General features: G+C 43.1%; 1 protein-coding gene across 2 annotated transcripts in view; it reads right to left on the reverse strand.

Annotated features, from left to right (window-relative positions):
• Positions 1-306: 306 nt before the first annotated feature.
• The window catches only part of pkd1a (polycystic kidney disease 1a), a 49,038-nt gene continuing 25,854 nt past the window's right edge, over positions 307-23,490 (reverse strand). Inside the window, exons 24-56 of one of the 2 annotated variants that reach the window (XM_037246179.1) lie at positions 23,200-23,352; positions 22,920-23,060; positions 22,183-22,492; positions 21,732-21,948; positions 20,916-21,075; positions 20,544-20,696; positions 20,288-20,432; positions 19,647-19,976; positions 19,466-19,554; positions 19,072-19,387; positions 18,737-18,908; positions 18,386-18,650; positions 18,119-18,314; positions 17,711-17,881; positions 17,495-17,638; positions 16,852-17,062; positions 16,534-16,660; positions 16,346-16,456; positions 16,120-16,169; positions 15,807-16,015; positions 15,008-15,086; positions 14,801-14,916; positions 14,302-14,504; positions 13,984-14,178; positions 13,755-13,894; positions 13,507-13,637; positions 13,323-13,404; positions 13,108-13,236; positions 12,559-12,730; positions 12,169-12,459; positions 11,320-11,454; positions 2,579-2,905; positions 307-2,163 (exon numbers count right to left, since the gene is read on the reverse strand). In XM_037246179.1, the coding sequence (XP_037102074.1) occupies positions 1,243-2,163; positions 2,579-2,905; positions 11,320-11,454; positions 12,169-12,459; positions 12,559-12,730; positions 13,108-13,236; positions 13,323-13,404; positions 13,507-13,637; positions 13,755-13,894; positions 13,984-14,178; positions 14,302-14,504; positions 14,801-14,916; positions 15,008-15,086; positions 15,807-16,015; positions 16,120-16,169; positions 16,346-16,456; positions 16,534-16,660; positions 16,852-17,062; positions 17,495-17,638; positions 17,711-17,881; positions 18,119-18,314; positions 18,386-18,650; positions 18,737-18,908; positions 19,072-19,387; positions 19,466-19,554; positions 19,647-19,976; positions 20,288-20,432; positions 20,544-20,696; positions 20,916-21,075; positions 21,732-21,948; positions 22,183-22,492; positions 22,920-23,060; positions 23,200-23,352 (6,591 nt within the window). In that variant the 3' untranslated portion in view covers positions 307-1,242. Of the gene's footprint in view, positions 2,164-2,578; positions 2,906-11,319; positions 11,455-12,168; positions 12,460-12,558; positions 12,731-13,107; positions 13,237-13,322; positions 13,405-13,506; positions 13,638-13,754; positions 13,895-13,983; positions 14,179-14,301; positions 14,505-14,800; positions 14,917-15,007; positions 15,087-15,806; positions 16,016-16,119; positions 16,170-16,345; positions 16,457-16,533; positions 16,661-16,851; positions 17,063-17,494; positions 17,639-17,710; positions 17,882-18,118; positions 18,315-18,385; positions 18,651-18,736; positions 18,909-19,071; positions 19,388-19,465; positions 19,576-19,646; positions 19,977-20,287; positions 20,433-20,543; positions 20,697-20,915; positions 21,076-21,731; positions 21,949-22,182; positions 22,493-22,919; positions 23,061-23,199; positions 23,353-23,490 lie in introns of both variants that reach the window. The other variant, XM_037246169.1, reaches the window with a different exon arrangement.

Raw genomic sequence — 23,490 nt, forward strand, 5'->3', positions numbered from 1 at the left:
GTGGTGTCAATTCCACAATATATACGTATATATATAAAAAAAAAAAAAAAAACTTTTCTCCGTCAAAACCCTTTGTTTTATTTTGAGGAAAAGGGTGTGTTCCCTGAGATTTGCCCACTGGACAAAAAGTACGCACGTTGAGCACAACAACAACAACAACATGGTAACTGCTTCAAACCTTGTTAATACTCCGACATTTTCATAACATGAAAACAAAAATGATAAAGTTGATGAGTTAAAAATGTAGCCTTAGATATCAGCTCCATTTGACAATAAAGTGCTAAGTACAAAACAAAATAATGATGGTCATGGTAAAAGTCATACATGCTGCAGAAGCTTTGGCAATTTTTTTTTTTTTTATAATTCAGCTACAGTATAAGTAAAGCTTTCTGTAATGAATTTCATACCAAGCTTATTACATTAAAAACACCACACTACAGAACCAATGATATTAAAACCAAAGTGCATTTACATCACAACCATGTTGAACACAATAAAAATAATACACCATACTGATGATCAATATAGCTTCATGGTGGGTGAACTTAAGTAAATACCAAGTAGTATAAATGTCCTTTCTGTTCCCAACTTACATGTACGTCCTTTTTTATTTCAAACGTTCTGTTTCCCACGACATCACTTCCTGTGTCTTTCTTCCTCTCTGTACCGCTTCAACATAATCGGAACCCTGAACAAGTGGCTGCAGCAGCCAAGCCCCCGCCGAGGTTTGTCTACATGTGTAGTGTGTGTGTGTGTGTGTATCTGCATTTGCTTTGCATGCAAATTTGGGGCACTAAAACTTTTTTTTTTTTATTCCAAGCGGGCCACAAATGCCCACATAGGAGTAATAGTACCAACACATTGTGATAACATACTCAAACATGAACACACAACATAAGAGAAATAAGAATTCATTTTTTTAGTTCTCAGGTGAGCACGCTTATGTGCTTCTGTCAGTGACCTCCATGTGACCTCCAGGGTCATTTGTAGCTAGTTGAGGGGGAACGTGCAGAATAAAGAACAAGTTTCTTGGTTTGCATGGTTGTCTTGAGCCGGTGACCTGCACCTTGTTTGAGCCAATCCAACCACAATTTTTCTTCTTCTTAAGCGTGTGGCCTTCTTGCGAATTGTTCCTTATCCGTGAGGTTTAGAGAGGAGCGTCCCGAGACAAAACCAGCTGCCCCTGCGCTCCCCTCGTCCTTAACCTTACATTCTCCTTGCTCCTCTCACGTGCACTCCTCCTTAGTTGGGATGCACTTTGTTTTTCAGGGGAGGAGGCTTGCGTTTTCGCTTGTGTGTGGGGATGGTGGTTGTGTGGGCTGGATGGTTGAAGAGACTTGAGGAGGAGAGGGTCTCTCTCTCAGTGGATGGGTGCTCCCAGGCTGTGGGAGGGGGTGAAGATGGGGCGGCTGCATGGGTGCATGGAGACGCCGTGCTTGATTCGAGAGGCTGGGAATAAAAAGAGGGGCTGTCGAGTGATGACACAGAGGGTTCCGGTACTGGAGTCGTCGGGAGAGCGCCGCTGGAGGGTTTGGAGGGAGGTGAGGAGGGGGGCAGTGCTTTGGACTTTGCAAAGGGAATGTTTGAGGCTCCTGAAGTCATTTTTGGATTGGCTGCAGAGTCTCGACACTTTGGAAGTTCCCCCGGTTTCTTTTTTTTGGCTTTCTTGCCCACCTTTTGCTTGTCTTTGCTACGCGACTTTTCTTTTTGTTCACAATTTCTGTGTCCCCCCTTCCCACTCTGTCCCTGATCCAGTCCTCTCGCTTTCCCTCTACGTCTCCTTTTTCTCTGTGCTCGCTCTAGTTGGCATTCAATATGGAATAAATCCTCCGTTACCATGGTGACACGGTCCAGTTGTTGCAGCAGGGCATCAAAAGTCGGCAGCAACCTCTTCAGCGAGGCCTCGGTCTCCGCTCTCTCCCTCCAGTCGGCGCCCCCCAACGCCACCCCGAGGCCCAGGCCCACGCCGGGGGCTTCGGTCAGGCTGCAGGGGCTGGCGGCGGCAGGGCACCAGGAGGCCTCGGAGCCGCCATCTATGCTGTCTGGAGTGGAGGGAGAGTCGGGGCGGTCCAGCGGCGGTAAACACAGAGACTTACAGTCGCTGGTTGATGAGGAGCGCGATGGGGGCAGCTCCATGCCTTCAAAACGAACCTTGTGACGGAACTGCAACGAGATCAGAAGGACAACGTCACGTTAGGCAGGAGTCTTGAAAAGCACACATTTCAATATACAGTGTTTACTTGAGTTCAATTCAAGACAAAAGTAAAATGACCAGTATGAATAGTTAATTCTTAAGTACTCACAGATACGATACCATTAGTAATTTTGATAAATAACATTTTAATGAAACCAATGACAGATAATTTATTTTATTTCTGCGCACAGGCCAGACTGGCACTCTGCAATAGAGACAACTGTTACCTAAGTATAACACGATGAAGTTGGCAAACGCGGCTGGGTGGGTATCGCGATAAATACTTCAGATAGCTGATATTGATAGTTATCTAATTCTTTTAAAGCCTTTTCAAAATGAAGATAAAATGTGCATCCCATATATTGTATCAAAGCAGTTCAGTACCTCCTTGGTCCTGCTCAGTCCCATCCACATTTTGAGTCTCCTAAGGAACAGTTCGACCATCTCGTAGTCTTGCAGATCAACAGCAGGCCGGTACAATTCGGCACGTCCGCGCCGGTAGTTCCTCAGTAAAATGGAGATGACCAACCAGATCAAGACCAACCGAAGCACGGCAAAACTGGCATGGAACACCAGTGAGGAGACCGTGGCAGAGGGACCAGTTAGTGTCCGGGAAGGTTCCCATGACAACAGACCTCGGCCGCCAGCGCCCAACAAGGACAGACAGGCGGAGCTGACGCTTCCATAGCCATCAAAGACAGAATGGAAGAGCTAGAGTGACAGAAAGGAGAGACATCATGAAACAAAAATCAAGAATAATTAAAATGTTTTTTTTCTTTTCAGTTACTTTGTTTTAAAAAAGAAAATGTGGGTATGTACTTGGAACAAAGAGTAACTTGTTAAAAGTATACATATATATATATATATATATATATATATATTAGGGGTGTAAATCGCGGGTTTTGTAACGATACGATATCATATCGATACAAAGAATCACGATACGATATTTGCCGATATCATAAAGCCTGCTGTGATTCATTCACGATACATCACGATATAGAGCTCTACGATCGATATAGAACAATATCCTGATTTATAACAATTCATACGCAAAATCAACAAGGCACTGCAAACTCTTTATTTAGGAAATTACAAAGTGCTTCCAAACGAATGACTTGAAGCCCAAAGGGGAGCGAATTTCCTCGTCTTCTTGGACAGACACTAGCCATAGCACCAGCCCAGGAGCCGCGTAGTTGTCGGCTCCCCTTTCACGTGCCTGCTCTGCTCATAACACAACACGCCGCGCACTGCTCCCGGAAAGAGGAAGCAAGCAACAATGAACTGGATTTCAAAATAAAGTCGCGGCTAATGTCAGAGGTCAAAAACGGGCGATATAGATCGATGTTTACGTTTAGCATCGATGCCAACAAATCGTAGAGCATTATATCGATTAATCGATGTGTATCGATGAATCGTTACACCCCTAGTTTCAAACTACTTTTAGGGTTTCTAAGAATAGGGTTTCTAACTAGGCTTTCAAAACTAGGGTTAGGGTTTCCGACCAGGGTTTCCAAGGAGTTTTGCCATTGCTAATTAGGGTTTCAAACTAGAGTTAGGGTTTCCGACTAGGGTTTTAAACCAAGGTTAGGGTTACAAACTAGGTTTTAAAGCTAGGCTTAAGGTTTCCAACGAGGCTTTCAAACTACTTTTAGGGTTTCTAAGATTGGGGTTTCTAACTAGGCTTTCAAAACTAGGGTTAGGGTTTTCGACTAGGGTTTCCAAAGTTAGGGTTAGGATTAGGGTTGGGGTTAGGGTTTCTAACTAGGCTTTCAAAACTAGGGTTAGGGTTAGGGTTAGGGTTACTAACTAGGCTTTCAAAACTAGAGTTAGGGTTAGGGTTAGGGTTTCTAACTAGGCTTTCCAAACTAGGGTTAGGGTTTCCGACTAGGGTTTCCAAGGAGTTTTGCCATCGCTAATTAGGGTTTCAAACTAGGCTCAGGGTTTCCGACTAGGGTTTTAAACCAAGGTTAGGGTTTCAAACTAGGTTTTAAAGCTAGGGTTAGGGTTTCCAACGTGGGTTTCAAACTACTTTTAGGGTTTCTAAGATTAGGATTTCTAACTAGGCTTTCAAAACGAGGGTTAGGGTTTCCGACCAGGGTTTCCAAGGAGTTTTGCCATTGCTATTTAGGGTTTCAAACTAGGGTTAGGGTTTCCGACTAGGGTTTTAAACAAAGGTTAGGGTTACAAACTAGGTTTTAATGCTAGGGTTAGGGTTTCCAACGAGGGTTTCAAACTACTTTTATGGTTTCTAAGATCAGGGTTTCTAACTAGGCTTTCAAAACTAGGGTTAGGGTTTCCGACCAGGGTTTCCAAGGAGTTTTGCCATTGCTAATTAGGGTTTCAAACTAGAGTTAGGGTTTCCGACTAGGGTTTTAAACCAAGGTTAGGGTTACAAACTAGGTTTTAAAGCTAGGCTTAAGGTTTCCAACGAGGCTTTCAAACTACTTTTAGGGTTTCTAAGATTGGGGTTTCTAACTAGGCTTTCAAAACTAGGGTTAGGGTTTTCGACTAGGGTTTCCAAAGTTAGGGTTAGGATTAGGGTTGGGGTTAGGGTTTCTAACTAGGCTTTCAAAACTAGGGTTAGGGTTAGGGTTAGGGTTACTAACTAGGCTTTCAAAACTAGAGTTAGGGTTAGGGTTAGGGTTTCTAACTAGGCTTTCCAAACTAGGGTTAGGGTTTCCGACTAGGGTTTCCAAGGAGTTTTGCCATCGCTAATTAGGGTTTCAAACTAGGCTCAGGGTTTCCGACTAGGGTTTTAAACCAAGGTTAGGGTTTCAAACTAGGTTTTAAAGCTAGGGTTAGGGTTTCCAACGTGGGTTTCAAACTACTTTTAGGGTTTCTAAGATTAGGATTTCTAACTAGGCTTTCAAAACGAGGGTTAGGGTTTCCGACCAGGGTTTCCAAGGAGTTTTGCCATTGCTATTTAGGGTTTCAAACTAGGGTTAGGGTTTCCGACTAGGGTTTTAAACAAAGGTTAGGGTTACAAACTAGGTTTTAATGCTAGGGTTAGGGTTTCCAACGAGGGTTTCAAACTACTTTTATGGTTTCTAAGATCAGGGTTTCTAACTAGGCTTTCAAAACTAGGGTTAGGGTTTCCGACCAGGGTTTCCAAGGAGTTTTGCCATTGCTAATTAGGGTTTCAAACTAGAGTTAGGGTTTCCGACTAGGGTTTTAAACCAAGGTTAGGGTTACAAACTAGGTTTTAAAGCTAGGCTTAAGGTTTCCAACGAGGCTTTCAAACTACTTTTAGGGTTTCTAAGATTGGGGTTTCTAACTAGGCTTTCAAAACTAGGGTTAGGGTTTTCGACTAGGGTTTCCAAAGTTAGGGTTAGGATTAGGGTTGGGGTTAGGGTTTCTAACTAGGCTTTCAAAACTAGGGTTAGGGTTAGGGTTAGGGTTAGGGTTACTAACTAGGCTTTCAAAACTAGAGTTAGGGTTAGGGTTAGGGTTTCTAACTAGGCTTTCCAAACTAGGGTTAGGGTTTCCGACTAGGGTTTCCAAGGAGTTTTGCCATCGCTAATTAGGGTTTCAAACTAGGCTCAGGGTTTCCGACTAGGGTTTTAAACCAAGGTTAGGGTTTCAAACTAGGTTTTAAAGCTAGGGTTAGGGTTTCCAACGTGGGTTTCAAACTACTTTTAGGGTTTCTAAGATTAGGATTTCTAACTAGGCTTTCAAAACGAGGGTTAGGGTTTCCGACCAGGGTTTCCAAGGAGTTTTGCCATTGCTATTTAGGGTTTCAAACTAGGGTTAGGGTTTCCGACTAGGGTTTTAAACAAAGGTTAGGGTTACAAACTAGGTTTTAATGCTAGGGTTAGGGTTTCCAACGAGGGTTTCAAACTACTTTTATGGTTTCTAAGATCAGGGTTTCTAACTAGGCTTTCAAAACTAGGGTTAGGGTTTCCGACCAGGGTTTCCAAGGAGTTTTGCCATTGCTAATTAGGGTTTCAAACTAGAGTTAGGGTTTCCGACTAGGGTTTTAAACCAAGGTTAGGGTTACAAACTAGGTTTTAAAGCTAGGCTTAAGGTTTCCAACGAGGCTTTCAAACTACTTTTAGGGTTTCTAAGATTGGGGTTTCTAACTAGGCTTTCAAAACTAGGGTTAGGGTTTTCGACTAGGGTTTCCAAAGTTAGGGTTAGGATTAGGGTTGGGGTTAGGGTTTCTAACTAGGCTTTCAAAACTAGGGTTAGGGTTAGGGTTAGGGTTACTAACTAGGCTTTCAAAACTAGAGTTAGGGTTAGGGTTAGGGTTAGGGTTTCTAACTAGGCTTTCCAAACTAGGGTTAGGGTTTCCGACTAGGGTTTCCAAGGAGTTTTGCCATCGCTAATTAGGGTTTCAAACTAGGCTCAGGGTTTCCGACTAGGGTTTTAAACCAAGGTTAGGGTTTCAAACTAGGTTTTAAAGCTAGGGTTAGGGTTTCCAACGTGGGTTTCAAACTACTTTTAGGGTTTCTAAGATTAGGATTTCTAACTAGGCTTTCAAAACGAGGGTTAGGGTTTCCGACCAGGGTTTCCAAGGAGTTTTGCCATTGCTATTTAGGGTTTCAAACTAGGGTTAGGGTTTCCGACTAGGGTTTTAAACAAAGGTTAGGGTTACAAACTAGGTTTTAATGCTAGGGTTAGGGTTTCCAACGAGGGTTTCAAACTACTTTTATGGTTTCTAAGATCAGGGTTTCTAACTAGGCTTTCAAAACTAGGGTTAGGGTTTCCGACCAGGGTTTCCAAGGAGTTTTGCCATTGCTAATTAGGGTTTCAAACTAGAGTTAGGGTTTCCGACTAGGGTTTTAAACCAAGGTTAGGGTTACAAACTAGGTTTTAAAGCTAGGCTTAAGGTTTCCAACGAGGCTTTCAAACTACTTTTAGGGTTTCTAAGATTGGGGTTTCTAACTAGGCTTTCAAAACTAGGGTTAGGGTTTTCGACTAGGGTTTCCAAAGTTAGGGTTAGGATTAGGGTTGGGGTTAGGGTTTCTAACTAGGCTTTCAAAACTAGGGTTAGGGTTAGGGTTAGGGTTACTAACTAGGCTTTCAAAACTAGAGTTAGGGTTAGGGTTTCTAACTAGGCTTTCCAAACTAGGGTTAGGGTTTCCGACTAGGGTTTCCAAGGAGTTTTGCCATCGCTAATTAGGGTTTCAAACTAGGCTCAGGGTTTCCGACTAGGGTTTTAAACCAAGGTTAGGGTTTCAAACTAGGTTTTAAAGCTAGGGTTAGGGTTTCCAACGTGGGTTTCAAACTACTTTTAGGGTTTCTAAGATTAGGATTTCTAACTAGGCTTTCAAAACGAGGGTTAGGGTTTCCGACCAGGGTTTCCAAGGAGTTTTGCCATTGCTATTTAGGGTTTCAAACTAGGGTTAGGGTTTCCGACTAGGGTTTTAAACAAAGGTTAGGGTTACAAACTAGGTTTTAATGCTAGGGTTAGGGTTTCCAACGAGGGTTTCAAACTACTTTTATGGTTTCTAAGATCAGGGTTTCTAACTAGGCTTTCAAAACTAGGGTTAGGGTTTCCGACCAGGGTTTCCAAGGAGTTTTGCCATTGCTAATTAGGGTTTCAAACTAGAGTTAGGGTTTCCGACTAGGGTTTTAAACCAAGGTTAGGGTTACAAACTAGGTTTTAAAGCTAGGCTTAAGGTTTCCAACGAGGCTTTCAAACTACTTTTAGGGTTTCTAAGATTGGGGTTTCTAACTAGGCTTTCAAAACTAGGGTTAGGGTTTTCGACTAGGGTTTCCAAAGTTAGGGTTAGGATTAGGGTTGGGGTTAGGGTTTCTAACTAGGCTTTCAAAACTAGGGTTAGGGTTAGGGTTAGGGTTACTAACTAGGCTTTCAAAACTAGAGTTAGGGTTAGGGTTAGGGTTTCTAACTAGGCTTTCCAAACTAGGGTTAGGGTTTCCGACTAGGGTTTCCAAGGAGTTTTGCCATCGCTAATTAGGGTTTCAAACTAGGCTCAGGGTTTCCGACTAGGGTTTTAAACCAAGGTTAGGGTTTCAAACTAGGTTTTAAAGCTAGGGTTAGGGTTTCCAACGTGGGTTTCAAACTACTTTTAGGGTTTCTAAGATTAGGATTTCTAACTAGGCTTTCAAAACGAGGGTTAGGGTTTCCGACCAGGGTTTCCAAGGAGTTTTGCCATTGCTATTTAGGGTTTCAAACTAGGGTTAGGGTTTCCGACTAGGGTTTTAAACAAAGGTTAGGGTTACAAACTAGGTTTTAATGCTAGGGTTAGGGTTTCCAACGAGGGTTTCAAACTACTTTTATGGTTTCTAAGATCAGGGTTTCTAACTAGGCTTTCAAAACTAGGGTTAGGGTTTCCGACCAGGGTTTCCAAGGAGTTTTGCCATTGCTAATTAGGGTTTCAAACTAGAGTTAGGGTTTCCGACTAGGGTTTTAAACCAAGGTTAGGGTTACAAACTAGGTTTTAAAGCTAGGCTTAAGGTTTCCAACGAGGCTTTCAAACTACTTTTAGGGTTTCTAAGATTGGGGTTTCTAACTAGGCTTTCAAAACTAGGGTTAGGGTTTTCGACTAGGGTTTCCAAAGTTAGGGTTAGGATTAGGGTTGGGGTTAGGGTTTCTAACTAGGCTTTCAAAACTAGGGTTAGGGTTAGGGTTAGGGTTACTAACTAGGCTTTCAAAACTAGAGTTAGGGTTAGGGTTAGGGTTAGGGTTTCTAACTAGGCTTTCCAAACTAGGGTTAGGGTTTCCGACTAGGGTTTCCAAGGAGTTTTGCCATCGCTAATTAGGGTTTCAAACTAGGCTCAGGGTTTCCGACTAGGGTTTTAAACCAAGGTTAGGGTTTCAAACTAGGTTTTAAAGCTAGGGTTAGGGTTTCCAACGTGGGTTTCAAACTACTTTTAGGGTTTCTAAGATTAGGATTTCTAACTAGGCTTTCAAAACGAGGGTTAGGGTTTCCGACCAGGGTTTCCAAGGAGTTTTGCCATTGCTATTTAGGGTTTCAAACTAGGGTTAGGGTTTCCGACTAGGGTTTTAAACAAAGGTTAGGGTTACAAACTAGGTTTTAATGCTAGGGTTAGGGTTTCCAACGAGGGTTTCAAACTACTTTTATGGTTTCTAAGATCAGGGTTTCTAACTAGGCTTTCAAAACTAGGGTTAGGGTTTCCGACCAGGGTTTCCAAGGAGTTTTGCCATTGCTAATTAGGGTTTCAAACTAGAGTTAGGGTTTCCGACTAGGGTTTTAAACCAAGGTTAGGGTTACAAACTAGGTTTTAAAGCTAGGCTTAAGGTTTCCAACGAGGCTTTCAAACTACTTTTAGGGTTTCTAAGATTGGGGTTTCTAACTAGGCTTTCAAAACTAGGGTTAGGGTTTTCGACTAGGGTTTCCAAAGTTAGGGTTAGGATTAGGGTTGGGGTTAGGGTTTCTAACTAGGCTTTCAAAACTAGGGTTAGGGTTAGGGTTAGGGTTACTAACTAGGCTTTCAAAACTAGAGTTAGGGTTAGAGTTAGGGTTAGGGTTTCTAACTAGGCTTTCCAAACTAGGGTTAGGGTTTCCGACTAGGGTTTCCAAGGAGTTTTGCCATCGCTAATTAGGGTTTCAAACTAGGCTCAGGGTTTCCGACTAGGGTTTTAAACCAAGGTTAGGGTTTCAAACTAGGTTTTAAAGCTAGGGTTAGGGTTTCCAACGTGGGTTTCAAACTACTTTTAGGGTTTCTAAGATTAGGATTTCTAACTAGGCTTTCAAAACGAGGGTTAGGGTTTCCGACCAGGGTTTCCAAGGAGTTTTGCCATTGCTATTTAGGGTTTCAAACTAGGGTTAGGGTTTCCGACTAGGGTTTTAAACAAAGGTTAGGGTTACAAACTAGGTTTTAATGCTAGGGTTAGGGTTTCCAACGAGGGTTTCAAACTACTTTTATGGTTTCTAAGATCAGGGTTTCTAACTAGGCTTTCAAAACTAGGGTTAGGGTTTCCGACCAGGGTTTCCAAGGAGTTTTGCCATCGCTAATTAAAGTTTCAAACAAGGGGTAGGGTTTCCGACTAGGGTTTTAAACCAAGCTTAGGGTTACAAACTAGGTTTTAAAGCTGTTAGGGTTTCCAACGAGGGTTTCAAACTACTTTTAGGGTTTCTAAGATTAGGGTTTCTAACTAGGCTTTCAAAACTAGGGTTAGGGTTTCCGACCAGGGTTTCCAAAGAGTTTTGCCATTGCTAATTAGGGTTTCAAGCTAGGGTTAGGGTTTCCGACTAGGGTTTTAAATCAAGGTTAGGGTTACAAACTAGGGGTGTAAATCGCAGGTTTTGTAACGATACGATATCATATCGATACAAAGAACCACGATACGATATTCGCCGATATCTTAAAGCCTGCTGTGATTCATTCACGATACATCACGATATAGTGCTCTACGATCGATATAGAACAATATCCTGATTTATAACAATTCATCCGCAAAATCAACAAGGTACTGCAAACTCTTTATTTAGGAAATTACAAGAGTATTGTAGTGTACAAAGTGCTTATTTTAACACTGAACTTTATCAAATTCCTATATTTTTTCTCATATAAGTAAAGAAAAATGAATATTCTTTCTTTTTTTGTAATACCATTAACTTTAAAGTGCATTACTGAACTATTTATTTACAATAATTTTAATTGTCCGTTGAGCCATCTTTTCTTTGGAATCCAAAGTGCTTCCAAACGAATGACTTGAAGCCCAAAGGGGAGCGAATTTCCTCGTCTTCTTGGACACTAGCCATAGCACCAGCCCAGGAGCCGCGTAGTTGTCGGCTCCCCTTTCACGTGCCTGCTCTGCTCACAACACAGCACGCCGCGTACTCCCGGAAAGAGGAAGCAAGCAACAATGAACTGGATTTCAAAATAAAGTCGCGTCTAATGTCCGAGGTCAAACACGGCGATATAAATCGATGTTTACGTTTAGCATCGATGCCAATAAATCGTAGAGCATTATATCGATTAATCGATGTGTATCGATGAATCGTTACACCCCTAATATATATATATATATATATATATATATACTTTTTTTTGTATCTACCACTGAAAAGAAAGCCTTCACATTAGTTCTCTTCTTACAAATATCCAACATAAACAGAAAGCTGATGAACACATTTCTGTTCATACTATGTCATAAGCATCAGAGGTTAACACAAATATGAGACACTGACCAGGTGTCCAGTGTGCGAGTACGCCAGCAGCAAGAGCAGGAGGGCCAGAGCGACGCCCAGCAGTTCCCAAACAGAGCGTCGCAGAGCTCGGCCAAACACGGCCCACTCTCGCAGGAAGCGCAACTGATGAGAGGCCTGCATGATTGCGCAAAGGGAACAAAATGTATTCAAGGAAACCTTCCAACTTATTCAAAAGCATTCATGTCGGAATTTATGGCATCACATTGATTGAGTGTATGGTTTCCATATGTTGAAAACACAACTCATTTAAATGCTTAGAGATGATGTTAAGTACCTGGTTTGTATACATGGACAAGCTGGTCAGTGCTAAAGGGTGTATTTTTCAGGGGCCTCAAATGCTCATTGAGAAAGTACCAACATTTATTGAATGGAAAACTTAAAATCAAATCTTAATGGTCTATGACAATATTAGTAATATATATCAGAATCTTGAAATAGAAACTTATTATTACTTGCTTTAAAAAGCAACTTGTTCACTTTAATAGTCACATTCAGTAGTGATGAGAAAATGAAACTTGAAATTTGCGTCATGAACCAGTCATTGTATTTTTTTTTTACTTCTTTAGATGGCACTGTTGAAATCACAAGTTAGTGTGCTTCCAGCCCAGGGTGATTTGGTGAGAGTGCAATGACAGGAGTCAAAAAATACAAATCGATTCCTGAAGCAAATTTGAAGCTTCATTTTCCCAACACAACTACTTTGCATAAAAATGACACCTGGTTTAAATTTTTAACAGATAAAGTTGAATTCAATGAAATATATACATAGTGACATTATTGTTACTTTTGAAGTGTAACTGTAGTTTGATTACTTGATTGATTTCTTACCTTGAGAACCAATATAAAGAGTAGCAAGGCTGCCATGACTGTATACATCTGACTCTGTTTGGCAAGTGGGTAGAAGTCTGTGAAGGCATCCCGTGGTTGACTGAGGTACGACGCCCACTGCCGCTGGGCCATGACGCACCGACTCAGATGCAGGCCGCAAACAGATGCTGCCAGAGCAAGTTTACAGACACCTAGGAGTCTCCAGGTGGATAGGAGGTATGAGTAACCTTCACGGAGAAAACCCAAAAGTCCCCGTACCAGGAAATATAAAACCAGGGCAAGAAGGACCAGCTAGTAAGGAAGAAAACAAAGTCGTATCAGCAAAATGACAAAACAAAGGACAGGAATTAATTTGCATTGTGCTAATCGCTTCTAATGGACTGTAGTTACCATTAAAAGAAGCTGGAGATCAAGCCCTGTGATTGGCCACAGAGTGATGACAATGAGTTCAAGGCTGGACTGAGCATGCTCAGAAACTGGGAACTCGAAGAGGAAAGAAAAGACTGCCAAGAGTTTTGTGTTGATGTTATAGAGTGAGAACTCCACGAACAAAGCACGGCTCCTACAAAAACAACACACAGGAAGAAAGAAGAAAATTTATTGCTATTATTTAGGTCCATATTTCACATGACTATCCAAATGTGGGAGGAGTGCGATAAAACAACTGGCCATCACACCAAATATTACGGGCTGCTGAACATTGGGAACGATCATTCTCTGACAATCTAAAATTAAAAAAAATTGATATGCATGCTGCATTTCAGTTAAGTCCTTGTCACATCACTGGTGTTGGACAATAGAACTAAGCGAGTCAGATCCGTAAGAAAATCACAATCCAATATTTCGACAACTATTCGTTGATTAGCGAATCCCTCACATTGTTTCGTCTGTTAAAAGAAACATTAAGTCCGTTTTAGGAAGATGAAAGTTATTACTAACCTGTCGCCAAGCCAATGTTCCTGCTGCAGCTGCTGCAAAGAGCTCGAGGCTTCCTCCAGACTTCTGTTCAAGTGAATGACCAAGTCCGTGCCATTATTGAGCACACTTCTCGGACCAAAACGCCACAACCTGGCAGGAGCCAAAAAAAATCAATATAAATAATATAAATCACATATTTAACAGACACAGAATAGGTCCTGCAATCCTTTGCCTACCGGTTAGTGTCTGCAGCACCAGAAGCTGTGCTACTTGGCCAGCCTTGTTCCCACCTGTCCTCTGATCTTGAACCAGCCAAAACTGAAAAAATAGAGCAAATCTTGAATAATATCCACATACTATGTGGTTAGAGAGCTCAGTATAGATTTGGGCTCCAACAAATGCAACATAACCGCATCTCACCCTGTGTGTGGTGGATTTGTCTTAGTCTCATTGTGCCGAGTAAAACACTTCCTGTGTCTCCGAGGAGGGCGGAGTCATTCAGAAGGCGAGGTAATAAGGATTTGTCCAGCCAAGCCAGAACATCGTCTCGGCTAAAAAACATAACAGAGATTAGAAAATTATGAGAATCATTGATGCTGTGTTGCTTCACTTTAAAAGATTGAATCATACTTATTGTGGTTGTAGAGTTTACAGGATCTTTATTTTACCTGCTGATGTTGTGGTACTCAGGTGTGTGTAGCACATGTTGCAATTGAGTATGAAGTCTCAGGCTGTGTGTGTCTTTGGCAGAGTCCGAATAGTTGAGAAGAAGAACCACCAACAAGTAGAACATGTAGACCAGGAAGTTCTGAAAATAAACAACAACAACAAATATTTTAACTTTGAAAACACAAAGGGGGGACCCAATGAAGCGCTTGTAATGCATCTCTTGCTTACCTTCAACATGTTGTGCAGCATGCGGACCTTGCGGGCCTGGTGACGGTCCTGGGATAGAGCATAGCCCTGAGGGGGCCGCACCCTGTGGACCCGCTGCACCACCCTCTCCACCATGGGGAACTCCACCAACACATCCTGGTCCTCAGGGCGCAGGCGGCACACAAACACTGCGTAATAGATGGCCTCACACAACACCTGAAGGACAAATTAAACAACCCTTTTGTTAAAAAAAACCAACAAAAAGTAGAGTGATTTAAAACAGTGCAAATGTACAAAGTGCTTATCAAATTGAGTGGGTGTGTTTTACATTTTACACACCTTCATTGGTTCTAACAGGAGACAGGAGCAGAGAAAGCTGGCAAAGCAGGAGATGAGCCACATCATGGCCACTCTCTGACTGAACCCGTGAGCTGCCCATATGGATACGCTGTTAGCCAAGGCAATCGCTGCCCAGCTTCCCCAAAGGGCAGCGCGTCCACACCAGGGAGGGAACCGTCTTGGACGACAAACATCCGTCACAACTGGAGAAGGGCGGGATCAGAGAAAAACAAACGTTCATGTAATGCACTACAAAAGTGGACAGAAAAGTGTTATTCAATAGGCAAGATGACCTGTATACAAACGAAGGACAAATTAGAACAGATAAGAAACAATTTGGGGAACCTTCGTAACTAAGCAATATCAACGAAATAAGAATGTGTGTTGCCATCATAGCTTGGCAACCCAAATAAAACAATACGTCAAAATGACAAAATAGTAAACTTGATGCAAGGGAATCAATCCAAGGATATAAATTCTGAATGTACTCCACACAAACCTGTATTGGAGGAGAAAGCAGTTCTCGGGGGTTCTCTCCTGACCGATTCGAGAGGGAGAGGGTCATTGATTTTCTGGAGAAGAATCACCTCTGTGTTATCTTCTAAAATGCTTGACCTGACAAACGTGCAGGGAAGAGAAAAAAAATGAAATTGAAGAAAATCCCCAAAATGTCAAATCAGATTATTTGCATTCCGTCGATACTCACAGATCAGCCATTTCACTTTCATCTGCTTGCGGAAAGAAGTTCTGGCCATCGCTCAGAATGTGTTTGATAAGGTCCTCATCTGCGAGGAAAAGTAACTCAACCACTGTTTGGACTCATAGTTGGTAAAACAAAGGTCTAACAGTAACAATTGAGCTGCTAATCACCACATAAAAATCAATTGCTGGTCATTGTTTGAATAACAGAGCGATATAGCTCACAAATAAACAGAAGACTGAGGGGTCAAAATTATATTTGATATATTTGAACTTCAACATTTGTCTTCAAATGCATCAATATAAAGACTGACTTCATTTTATGAAAAAATCCTGACAAAATTATTGGAATTGTTGAATAAACTGTACACTTATTTTAATGGTCGAGCCAGATACTAATGCCCACTTATGATGATTAGAAATCTGAATTATTATTGTGATGAATACAATAGAAGAGCAATATCCGAAACTATTTATAACACACCATCGTAATCACATGGCACTATGAATGGCCTTTCCTTGCCTGATTGAGCACATCAATGAGTGCGTTGGTCCGGGACTTGAGGAAATGATGAGTGAAGTGAGGCTATACTTGGAAATCTTAATAACAGCTGTAACACTGCAAACTTCCCCTTTAAGTCAAAATGGACACCGTTTGCGACAATGTGTCATGCTAATTACATAACAGTAAGACTTGATTAGATACTGTATTTCCAAAAATGAAAAAATGTGAATAAATGTTGAGTTTGGAAGTATTTCAATAATTGCCCTACTTATATAGTACATGTGATCTCATTTGAGCTTACCTGAAGAAGTAAAGTATTTGTGACGTTGCTCATCCTCATTGTCAGGGTTAAAGGTGATGTCCACACCAAGGTGCCTGCTCCCTTGGCCTCTCTTCAGCCTCGGGAGCCCTGCTCCATGTCCCGCCCCTCCCGTCTCAGAAACATGACCCGACAGCTCGGGCCAGTCTCTGTCATCCGTCTCGTCCTCTGCCATGTCCCAACTCGCCAGACTGAAAAACGGACAGTGAGGCATTTATGGGCACTGAATCAACACCCAATGTTTGTTGAAATGATGGAAGTAAAATTTTGTGCAACACAAAAATAATTAACTGACCTTTTGGTGGATGGAGTGGGCAAATCCACATTGGTTTCTTCTGAATTGGTCTGAGTAGCAGAGAGCAAGAAAGGGATTAACCATTAGAAGGCCAGGGGTAAGGAGCACAAAACAAACGTAGTCTATGCTAAACCAAAATGTTGATTTCCAAGAAAAAGCAAATCAAACATCTGCCCCACCGAACAGTATAAAATGTCTAAATTATTTTTAGCACACAAGACTCTACCTCGCCATCAAAGTAGAGGAAAGAACTTCCAGCATTGGAGTTCTCCAGGAAATAATCGATCTCCACTGACTCCTGGTCCCCTGGAGGAGGCACCTGCTTCACTGATACACACTAAGGATTTGCACAAACAAAAACTAGTTAGCTCACGTGTGCGATACCAGATGGAAGCAGGTTTTTGATAGCAGTACCTTGCTGCGGCTCATTCTGAAGAGTGTGAAAACCAGGAGGTAGAGAGGATAGGCCATCAGACATGTCACCACCCCTGCTGCTACAGTCTCCCCGTTCAGTGAAGATAACTGCGCCACGGCCTGTGGGCTGCAACAGAGAATGGCAACAAAATAGGAACAAGAGCGCCTGGAGAAAATATCAAGGCTTGAATGTGAATACATCTTTTAAACCAAGATGTCTATTTGGATGGATGGATGGATGGATGGATGGAGTGCTACAGTAAAATACCCGAGCCATACACAGCAACCATAAGCACAGAACAGAAAGGTTGCACACACCTGACTCTCTTGTCCACCACAATGCTGTACCATAGTGTGTTGAAGGCCAAAAATAGCTGCAGTAACAAAGCACAGCATGTGGCTCTCTGCAAACGAGTAAAGGGGCTGCGAGGGGGCTTCTCCCACAGTGACAGCCATAGGTGACTCTCACACAGCGCCCTTTGAAGCTCACACCGCAGTAGACGGGGAAACTGGCGCAGCGATCCCTCTTCTGAACAAAACAGAGTAACCATTGGTGAGCCATTCCAAAATGTTTGGCATGTGATAGTCAAATTCAAATCTTATTAGCAGGTTTAAAACTGAATGAATTCATGTGAAAGTCAACCCCAACATTTTCTTTGCAATATGTTCTGTGCAGTCCAACTAGTCCAAACACAGTGTATTGATTAACGTTTTGTTGGTAGAATATGAATTAAACAGGCAAAAGGTATTTGATTGTATCCATCTCAGTGGGCGGCCATTTTGCCACTTGCTGTCAACTGAAAATGACATCAATATTAATCGGAATGCTGTGTTTAGACTACTGGGGGCAAAAACAACATATTATTGTAAAGAACATTTTCAGGTTGACTTCCCATTTCAGTGTACACATCCCATTGCTGGCAATCATGAATAAGTATGTATGGTATGATTTCAGATTTACCTGAGGCCTCCACTTCCATTTCGAGCCGACCCTCAGTTTTCTCATTGTCTATGGACAGCCATTCATCAACCAGGAAGTAGTAACTACTTCCTGTCTGTAAATCCTTGACCAAGACATACTGCAACATCCATGCTGGGGACAAACCTGAAGGATAGCAAATGACTTCATTAAAAATAGGACACCTTCCGCATTTGTTGATGTCGTTGATGTCATTACCCTTATTGTCATGCCAAATGCGTATTTTCCACACACTGCCAAGGCTGGTGTCCGTAGCAACATGGAAGATGTCGAGGGCGTTGCGAGTAAAGGCTCCCCTGGTGTCAAGATGGCGGTGTCCGGTACGGCCCTCACGACCATACAGACTGATTCCTACATGAGCTGTTGTTCCTGAAATTGTACACACACACACACTTATTATAACATTTTCCCTCTTGGCGCATGTATTAAGACTCTTAAGGGTAAGAATCTGAGTGTGTAAATGTGGTATTATGTTTCCTGTGATGGTCCAGGGTATGCCTCGTGTTTTTAAAGCATTTTCGCACAACAGTTGGTTTTCTAAGCGTTCACTATGGGGTAGCATGGGAGGATGACAGCGTCCCAGTTGAAAGGTTCTCATTAGCTTACCTGCACCATGACTCCAGCCAGTTTTGACCTGAACCTCATATTTAAAGAGTCCATCGGTGCCACACAGAGGGACCACACCAGCCCGTCGCAAATCCAGCTGGTCTAACTTGTGCAAAATGGCAGCAGCAACCACGTAGCTGAGCAAGCCCAGCACACACACCAGCAACACCACTAAGCTTGGTGGGCCAGAGCGCGCCTGAAAAAGATGAACAAAGTTACATGTTGATCTTAACAACAAGAATATGTTTTTTTAGTTTTAGTACTGACTGGCACAGTAAAGCTGACTGCATGAGGTGGTACAAAGAGGCCTGCTGCGAAGGCGGTGAGGTGTCTGGTGCGACAAACGGCTCTGCTGGCGTTGGTTTCTGCCAGGGGTACCATGCCGTCTGTTCGCCACTGCTTCTCGCTCTCGCTGAAGTACTGGCACAGCGAGACGAACAGCCCCACCTCAAGATGAACGCCGGCAGACTGTGAGGTGGGGCTGCAGGGCGTGCTCACGTTGATAAAGTAGTCAAGAGTAGTGTCATACGTCCTGTGGAACAGATGGCAGAAATGGACGCTAGTTACAATTGACAACTGTGTTTAGCATGCATCTGTAATGGGAGGGCGGGGTCTTACTCTGGCGACAGGAAGAAAGTGTACTTCCTATGATCGAGGCCTTGGCTTCGGGTCATACTGAGTGCGATACGTTTTCTGTCGGTGCAGTTGAATTCATTAGGCTGATCGTGGGAATGAAGGTAGGCGTCGATATATGGCTCCTTGGAATCTTCATCGCCCTCACCTCCACCATCTGGGGAAAGGTATAATACATAGTAACTAAAATAAAAAAACTATATATATTAACCCTAAATCGAGACTGCATTTTTCTAAACAACTAAATATGTGGCAAGAATTTATCTCTCTCGCAAATGTGCTTGCTTCACAGTCAAAATATCTAAAAGTCGAACAATGACCTTCCAAAGAGGTGAAGTTGAGCTGAACAAACAGTCCAGCCTGTCGGTTGCTGTTCCCTGTTATCACCCTGACGATGACCGAGTCGCACTGGCTGATGTTGACGGCTCCGGCCGTGGGCACGCCTCCTGCGCCTGAGGAATCTGCGCCGAGCTCTCCGCCAGTGCCATTGTTAATGGCGACAGTGATGGCGAGACTGTCATCCAGTCCGGAGATGGGAATCTGGGTGCCATTTTGAGTGCGGAACTCCATGGATGCCACCTCTGTGGAGACGGTGTAGTTGGCTACATAGTTGAAGGGGAACGGGTTGGACTCCAACTGTGGAGAAAAAAAAGGAGGCTCATGTGTGGAAGAATCTCGATTCTAGAGGATGTCGGCAGAGTTCATGTTGCTTACCTGCAAGAGTAGCTGCATGACACTGTTCCCTGCAGCTGCTCTGCCAAGACTGCTGTTGAACGCTCTGGGGATGGAGAACCGCTGGCACTCTACAGACACACGAGATGGCACTATCGTGATACATTGATCCTGACAGAAGTGATGAAAACAGACATGATTCATTGGGCCACAACAGGCTCACCTGGACTGCTGTTGCCATGGTAACAGAGCAGGCTCTGGGGGTCTGCAAGTTTTCCCGTGGCAGCTATTTCCGATCCCCTGAGCACAAGCGGTTCCTCGTTCAGGACGCGGCCGTGCATAAGGATGAGCATGAGGACCGAGGACAGGCTGTAGGCTTTGGCCGCCACTCGTAGTGGGTGTGGCTCTAAGGTTGACGGAGAGGGGTCCAGCTGGATACCTCCGTGGTATTCGCCAGACGAGGCCAAGGGAGAAGTCGAGAAGACTGATGCGGAATCCAGGTAGGCGGGTTGGAAGTAAGATGCTGACTGGCTGACTTGGTGGATCAGATCACCTTTTGAAAGAGATGTGGAAAATTATAGAAAAAGCTGGGAGAATTTGTGAAAATGGCATTCTGACAAAATAGGATGCTTAAGTCTGTACCCATTTTATTTTATTTAATCCTCATGTCTTGCGTGATAAGAATAATGGTCAAACTAAGACCACCAGTCAAATGAGTGAACGATTACAATTAATGATCTTGGCACCTGGCATAATTTTCAAGTCATCAACCATTAGAGAATAATTAGAATTTTTAGCACAAACCTCTCAATGATGACTGTGGGTATATCATATCACTCTCGAGAAAGCCTGCAGATCTCTTACCCATAATGTTGAGGATGTTGTCAGCTATCTCAGTTGGAGTAACCGTTCCCTGCTTGGTGTCATTTTGCAGAATCTCTAACATGGACTCAAGTTTGTTGAGTGTGCTGTTCTGACACTCCTCGCAGATGAACTCCCGACTCACCGCCTAAAAACACGCAAAGGAAACAACTAATTCATACAAGCTTTTTACCTCGCTACCATCTTTCACTCTCACAGGTCCTTTTTTTTGTCTCTCCAAACAAAACATTATACTCACTGTACATTGCGCCAGAGCAGCAGAAGTTTGCTGAATGTCATTAACAGTGTTGAGATCCAGCGCAGTCAGCGCCCTGGTAATATTGCTGCGGACTCTGACTCGGTAAATCCGCTCCGCTAGTGACACGCGGGTTGACTCCCTGTTCTGCTCGTACTGTTACAATATAATACAGAGTACAGATATTGAGATAGAGAAATACATTCACTCTGTTAATTCCAATATTTGTTTGATAAAATTGTATCAGTTTTTATTTAGTATTTATTTATTTCATCAATCAATCTATTCTCTCGGCTGACTGAGTAGTCCTTAAACGAAATTGGTAAAATGCATGCATAGTGTACATTCCAGTGTTCATGTTCAGGTTTCTCCTACCTCATTCAGAACAGTAATAAGAGCCAAGGAGAGCTCCCTGACCCTCTGGGAGTCTCCTTGCTCCAGCAGCTGTTTAAGTTTGCTGTCAGTCAACTCAGCCAGCCAATGAGGAAGACTACTGTACACAGCTGGTGGATCCGGCAGCACCACCTCAATTGACCTGCGGACCAAAACAAAATGACAAATGGTTAAGCTTTCTACATTTGTCCTTCATGAAATCTGCATAGTATTGTTGTGTGATTTGTAGCATCACCAGTAAATGATTTTCCGCAACCATTTGCTTGTCTTCCACAAACACAGTCAAATTTTCCATGGAGAAAACAAACAGTGCAACCTAAGGTGAAAATCTCTTTTCAATACAGCAGTCTCAACATCTTGGACACTTATTGCCAACTGGGCCTGCAATCTGAGTAAACCCGCAATTTAGTGTCCCCAATTTAGTGTCTGCAATTTGGGATCCTAATGACTCTACTTAAGCAGCTCTACTTAAGATACAGGTTAATCACTACAAGTGATTTTCACACACCAAGCGGCCTCTGCTCTGCGTAATATGTGGCAACAAGTTTGCAAACAAGGCAACGAAGCCTTCAAAACTACCATAAAAATAATGGAATATATTAGACAACAAATAATCTTTGGATGTCTTTCATGACACCCACATGAGGACATGAAGAGCATAGCAATCCTCCTAATTCTATGCTAGTTTAAGCCCAGGTCCAATTATTTTATGGAGCCACAACTCAGTTAAATGAATGCAGCAAAAATGTTGTTGTTGTGGTCAGCGCCAAATTCTCAACCTCAAATTAACTTGTTTACTTGTTGAGGGCAGTGATTGATGCTCCCTGAAGGTCCTCCACGGTAATAGACACCGCCACGCGGTGTCGAGCCGAGCTGAAGCCCGGGGGAAGGAAGGCCGAATGTTCTGGACTGCTGCCTTTATACACACAGAACTCCTCACAGTAGTCCTCCTTACAGCGGGTCGCCAACAAACTGTAGAGTAAAGGTGTTTCCGAGACTCCCCGATCACTGTAACCTGGAAGGATATTTGGAATGAAAGATTATGATATGAACTTTAAAAAAGAAAAACATGCCAGCATGCATTTAAGAGGGTTCTCAAGTCCTTTCATATCAAATTCACAAATTCGTCCGGGGTCTCTTTGTAGTGGGGGTGCACTTCTAGGAGAACCCAAAAGGGCTTTCCCTGAACTGTCCCACATGGTTGGCCAAAACAAAATGCGGGATCTGTGACGAGATAAATGCAATGTACCTGAGCAGTTGAAGTGCACTCTGTCTACCAGCGTTCGAATGGTCCAACTTCCACCGTCTGCTTCACCGTTGTCTCCTCCCACTCTCAGGTGACACTCCCCGCCACCCGGAGGCATGTTGTGGTGCAAGGTGATGGAGGCAGCACCCTCACCATCCAGTGCGTCATCGGTCACGTGGAGGGTGAAAATGTACGAGTCTCCGTGGCGAAGGACGCCCTGCCGCAGTACCAGGTTCATACAGTCATTTCCTGTGGTGGTCGAGGAGGAGTCCAGGATCAGAGTCTCGTTCTGCAGCGTCACGGCTGTCCATCTCTGATGAGGATAGAGAAAAATTAAGTTGTGCACTGCAGGCTTGAATGTCTGCATTTCCACTGTTCGAACTTTGACGCCTGAGAAGATGCGCTGTGAATTTGGCTAAGCACACCCAGCCACTTGAAGTGACTCAGCACGTATTTTGTCATACTGATTGTTTCCCACTTTCAGTAAGGATATCATCTAACTTATTCTCTCTGGCTGTACTTATGCAATGACCTCAGTCTCACACCCACTGCCTAATAACTGCAGCAGAAAAATTGGAGTAGCAGAAGACAGAGGAGATGCAGTAATGGGAAGAGGAAGACGCTGGAAAGAATGACCTCACTGTTGTTTGTGAATGAATAGCAGTGACCTCATCTGACTGAGACAACCACAGTAGGATTGTGATAGTCTGCGTGTTCCAATGTGGCTTGTGTGTTTTTACCCCGCGATGGAAGCCCTGGCAGTTTGTGCAGGTTCCTCGGAGGTAGACATAGGAGTTCTGGCTGACTTCGTAGATGGACTGTGCCCTACAGGACACGCACTCCAGGTATACCATGGGAATGTGACCGCTCTGGACCAGCACCTGTTGTCGTACATACACATTTGTGAGCTATATTGGAACAAAAGCATCTAATAAATCATATCCCATAATCACCCTGGATCTAAGAGGTTCCTGAATAAATTAAGATTTTAATTGAAATTTATGCAAGGTGCACACTCACAGTTTGTGTTGTGGACTCTGGTGTCATTCCATCTTTGCTGATAGACAGTTTGAAAGTGTATTCAACATCTTCCTCTAATTCAGAGCCAGATATTCCCAGGACGGGACCGCTGGAACCCAAGCCGAAGTTTAGGGTGGAGCAGTGCTCTGGACCCTGCAGGAAGAGATTAGGCTTGACAGTAAATTCAGGCAACTCACTTTAACACCTTAATCAAACGAATCATTCAATGATTATGTTTTGTCTTATGACAGCTCAATTTACCATTTGTATTACTAACTCATGTCAGATGTT

Source organism: Syngnathus acus, chromosome 1 (assembly GCF_901709675.1).
Source record: "Syngnathus acus chromosome 1, fSynAcu1.2, whole genome shotgun sequence".
In the NCBI taxonomy this organism is placed as follows: domain Eukaryota; kingdom Metazoa; phylum Chordata; class Actinopteri; order Syngnathiformes; family Syngnathidae; genus Syngnathus; species Syngnathus acus.